Source organism: Volvox carteri, assembly GCF_000143455.1.
Source record: "Volvox carteri f. nagariensis unplaced genomic scaffold VOLCAscaffold_63, whole genome shotgun sequence".
NCBI lineage: Eukaryota > Viridiplantae > Chlorophyta > Chlorophyceae > Chlamydomonadales > Volvocaceae > Volvox > Volvox carteri.
In genome coordinates this window covers 329,850-334,638 of record NW_003307606.1, presented here as the reverse complement: position 1 = coordinate 334,638, position 4,789 = coordinate 329,850, and the positions used below count along the sequence as shown (strand labels likewise).

Genomic DNA, 4,789 nt, shown 5'->3' with positions numbered 1-4,789 from the left:
GTGTGTGTGGAGGGGGAGAAATTATCCGATGCGGCGGTGGCGAAGTGACGACGCAACGATTCAACCCCTCCCGCCGCAGCGCCCTCCGGCTCAAACCCCTGTGTACAACCGGTTTACTGAGTTACTTGTAATTAATGATCATCACCTTTCCAGGCGCTTCAACTTGCGCAAGGTGGTGGACCGATAGGCCTTGTCGTTGCAGATAGGGTTGTCACGGAGGTCCAGTACCACCAGCTGGGGACTGTACTTCTTCATGTTGTACAGCTCCTGCCGTACAACGTCATGCAGCGGAAACGTAATCTCAACGGTCGTACAAAATAGGCCGTGTTCTGACGTAAGCGTAACATGTGATCGTGCGCAGGGGAAGGGTTTTGTGCGTGATGGTATGATGCGTGCGAGGGTTTTGTCCCTATTGGAATCCAGTCTTCCCATCCGTACACACACATACATATATACATACATACACGCACGAACCACAAAGTCCCCATTCGCAAGGAGCCGCGAAGCCACAAGGTCCCGTCCGCCCGAGGTCCGTCCCAAGGCCCACGGAATTCCTCAACCTGTTCCTCCCTCCCCTTCGCCTCCCTTCCTCTCCCTCTCTCCTTTCACCCCCTCTACTTTCCCCTCCTCCCACTTCCCCTCCTCCCGCTCCCCCTCCCCCTCCCCCTCTCCGCTCTCGCCTCCAATTTCATCACTTGGTTACTGGACAGGTCCAGGTGGGTGAGGTTGTACAGCCCCTTGAGGGCGGCCTCCACCTGTTGCGGGGGGAGGAGGGGGAGGAGGGGGAGGGGGGTTTGTAGGGGGAAACTGGGAAGGGAAAGGAGGGGGGAGGGGAAAGCTGGACACTGTCATCAGCTTGATGATGACACGGGCAGCACCGGGATCTGGTCGCCATCACTACAACCGTCTGGAAACATCATCAGCGCACACACACACATACATACATACATACACACATACACGCGGATCAGATCATTAGCACACACACGCACATCCACCCACCCGCCCTAAGCTCTTCGATCAGCCCAAAAGAAAACCCCCTTCCCTCTCCGCTCTCCCCCTTACCCTGTCCCTGCAAATGGACCGCAAAGCTCCCCACCACCACACCACACCACCACACCTCGACCCCATCACCCAACATCCATCACACCACCACCACCGGATCCACCTTCCGAATGCTGTTGTGGCCCAGGTCCAACGTCTTGAGCTGCGCCAGCCCCTCCAGCCCCTCCAGCCGGGACAGCTCGTTGTAACACAGCACCAGCACCTGAAGGTGACGCAAACCCGCCAGAGATTCCATCTTGCGGAGTCCGGAGTTGTGCACGTCCAGGCGGACAACGCTGGAAAGCGGAATGCCGCCAACAGCCCTGGGGGGGAAAGGGGAGGGGAGGGGAGGGAAGACAAACCACGAGCGAGTGAAGCTGATGCCAAGGAAAGACTGCTGCTTCTGAGGAGGAGGGGAGGGCCGGAAGAAGGGGCGCCTCAGCACGGCCCTCTTAGCGCGGGGGAGGGAAAGAAAACGGGGGGATGGGGGAATGGGGCGTCCATGGAAAGAATGGGATCCCTCTGAGACACCCCAAAAACGACGGCCGACTGCAAATTTAAACCCTTCAGTGCCTTTACACATAAGACGAAACGCAAAACCCAAAAGCTGCCAACAACATACATCTCTCCAACGTGCCGAAACATGAATAAGGACCGCGGTGAACCTGCGACTGAAAAACCGTAAGACCCAGAACAGCCTCACTTGCTGATGGCCTCGTCCGTGAGGCGGTAGATCTTGTTGGCGGGCTGCATGGCGGGCGGGGCGGCCACCAGCTGCTGCGCCTCCTCCTCCTCCGCAGCGAGACCACATCGAAGCAGGGAGGGGTCCGCCTGCAGAGCCAGCCAGCCAAGCATGGGGCGAGCCAGCGGCCTGGGGGGAGTGGGGGGAACGGGCAGGGGCGGGGCCGGCAGGAAGTGTTTTCTAGTCGAGTTGGCCAAGAGGGTCGGTGGGCGAGAGGGGGCTATATATATTCTATATATCTTCTTCTTCCCCTTTGGTTCCCGAGAGAGAGAGAGAGAGAGAGAGAGAGAGAGAGAGAGAGAGAGAGAGAGAGAGAGAGAGACGCGTTGTGAGGCCCCTCGCGGGCAGTGAAGGTGGGGTGAAGGGACGGATGTAGTGCTACTGGTGACGTGTTGATCAGCTGGCCAATGCGGTGATCCCCTCCTCCTCCTCCACCTCCACCTCCTCCACCTCCACCTCCTCAGACGCGTGCGCTGCGAAACCCTCGGCTTCGACTCACTTCACTCCCCTCTCCCTTTTTACCCTCTCTCTCCCTCTCCTTCCCTAAGCCCCCAACCACACACACACACACATACATACATACATACACACATACATCACCTGATGCCCCCATCTTACCGGATGTCCGCGTCCAGGGAGTCCATAATGGCCTGGTGGGTGGCGGCGCTCTGAGCGAGAAAACCACTCATGACACCGCCACCGCCACCGCCACCAGCGGATCCCACTCCGGCGCACATCTGGAGGTCGAGCGCCATAAGGGGCGATGAGCCAGCGGCCGAAGCGGAGGTGGAGGTGCTGCACGACGGCGACGGCGCCGCCAGAGGGCTCGTCGGCAGTACATCGTACGTGAAGTCCACAATGTACTCCGGCAGTACCAGTACATTGTTGAAGACGTACCTGGCGCGGGCCGGTTGTTGGAACGGGAGAGGTCCAGGGGAGGTGGAAACCGTTGGCTGGTTGGCTGGTGTTGTCCAGCCCACATGCAGGCTCGCTATCGCCCGCCCTTTCCCCGCCCGCCCTTTCCCCGCCCGCCCCCTCCCCGCGCGAGGGCGCCAGAGGGAGATGCCGCGGCAGGGGGCCCCCCGTGCTTCCCCCTTTCCAGAGGACCCCGGTTCCAGAACCTCCCCCCAAACCCCCCACCTCCACCTCCACCACACGCCACCCCAATACACAGGGGTTCCCCAGCCCGCGGTTTCCTCACCACAACTTCGGACGCATGTCGCCGGGCCGTGCACGGTACACGGCGTCAGTGTCGGGCCAAGAGGAGGGCAAAACCCGGGAACCCCCCTCTAACAGGGAGGAGGGAGACAGCTTGCCGTCCTTGCCGTACAGCTTGGACGGCAGCCCGGCAGAGACGTGGACGGACAGGTCCTGAAGGGGGGGCCGGGTTGGGCTTGGGAGTGTGTGTGGCCCCCAGGGAAGTGTTTTTTGTGGGGTGTGCTTGTGTGTGTTTGTGTGTGTGTTTGTGTGTGTGTTTGTGTGTGTGTTTGTGTGTGTTTGTGTGTGTTTGTGTGTGTTTGTGTGTGTTTGTGTGTGTGTGTGTGTGTTTGTGTGTGTGTGTGTGTGTGTGTGTGTGTCTGTGTGTGCTTGTGTGTGTGTGTGTGTTTGTCCATTGAGGGGTGTTCAGGGAAGTTCATATCCTTCCCCAAACCCGGGGTGTGACGCTACATGTCTGCAGCCACACACAGCCCACCGTCCACCAACGGCACCTGTTACATGCATATATGCATACATACATGCATACATACATACATACATACGTACACTTAGGCAACAACGCGGTCCGTTTCCACGCCGTGTCAAACTCCAAGGTTCACACACTTCCCCCCTACACCCCCGGCCTCCTGCCACACCGCAACGCTATCGACCCACATGTGCCGTACGTCCCAGGTAGGTCCGTACCACCATCACTCTCCCCCGGGCTCGGTTGCCCTCGGAGCCGCCACACCCGCCAGACCGCACTGCTGAGGCGGAGGCTGTAGCAGTGGCGGTGGTTGAGGCGGAAGTTGACGGTTGCGGTTGTGGCGGTTGCGGTGCTCCCGGGTCCAATGCTGCCGCCAGCCTGAATCTGTCCGCGAGGAAAACGGTGCTGGCCACCACCACAGCGCCGTCCAGACCCTGTGCACGGAAACAGCACAACACCTTCTTCAACATTTTTGTTAACAACGGGATAAATTCTTACAATTCCATGAGCTTTGGTTTTTCTAAAATTTTGTTAATGGGCCCCAAGAAGACATCGTACAATAGTGTAGTACACATTCCTGGACTGACACCTCTGTAAGCCCTGATGGGTTACTTTCCTTCTGCATGTCCATCGAACCTGTGTTCCCGAAAGCGGCTGTCCTGCTGTTGATAAAGCAGATGACGTAATATTGACAAGCAGCAGTACAGATAAGTATGGTGTACAGCCCGGGGTAAGACCGAATCGCTCGAGTAAACATGTCTTCATATCTATGTACCTGTGTATGTGTGTGTGTGGTGGTTACAGTGGGCTCCATGTGTGTGTATGTGTGTACACGTTCTTACATGTCCAAGCACCGGGCAGCCGCAGCCGCAGCAGCACACGGCGGAGGGGCAGCAGGGGCTCCATCCCCTTCTACTACTTCTTCCCGCAACCCCCCACCCCCCAACCCCGCAACCCCCCAACCCCCAACCCCGCAACCCCGCAACTCCCCAACCCCGTCACCCCCCACCGCCTCCATGTGCCCCCCCGGTCCCCCGACCTGCGCTGCCAGCTGGTCCCCCTCCGGCACCCCCTCCTCCACTGCCACGTCCAGCAGCCCAGGCAGAGCGGGGTGCTCCCCTAGGAACAGGTACTCCATGTTGCGCTTGTGGGTGGGGTCGGTGGTGTCGATCAGCAGGGCGGACAGGGCGGAGTCGAAGCGGCTGCGGAGCCAGCGGTTGTGAATACTGGGGTGGTGGGGGGGGAGTGGGGAGTGGGCGGGGCAGGCGCGGGGGGAAGAGGGAAGGAGAGGGGGAGGTTGCGGTCCCTTGAAACGGAGT

The 4,789-nt window shown here is 59.5% G+C and overlaps 1 protein-coding gene across 1 annotated transcript in view; it reads right to left on the bottom strand.

The window, feature by feature from the left end:
• VOLCADRAFT_119475 (uncharacterized protein) overlaps nucleotides 1–4,789 on the bottom strand; it is a gene marked incomplete at both ends in the record, with an annotated part of 14,886 nt that overhangs the window by 6,127 nt on the left and 3,970 nt on the right. The window contains 10 exons of the mRNA XM_002956591.1: nucleotides 146–267; nucleotides 696–755; nucleotides 1,169–1,243; nucleotides 1,325–1,367; nucleotides 1,748–1,915; nucleotides 2,405–2,683; nucleotides 2,988–3,157; nucleotides 3,659–3,762; nucleotides 4,107–4,245; nucleotides 4,510–4,696. Of these exons, the coding sequence (XP_002956637.1) occupies nucleotides 146–267; nucleotides 696–755; nucleotides 1,169–1,243; nucleotides 1,325–1,367; nucleotides 1,748–1,915; nucleotides 2,405–2,683; nucleotides 2,988–3,157; nucleotides 3,659–3,762; nucleotides 4,107–4,245; nucleotides 4,510–4,696 (1,347 nt within the window). The remainder of the gene's footprint in view (nucleotides 1–145; nucleotides 268–695; nucleotides 756–1,168; nucleotides 1,244–1,324; nucleotides 1,368–1,747; nucleotides 1,916–2,404; nucleotides 2,684–2,987; nucleotides 3,158–3,658; nucleotides 3,763–4,106; nucleotides 4,246–4,509; nucleotides 4,697–4,789) is intronic.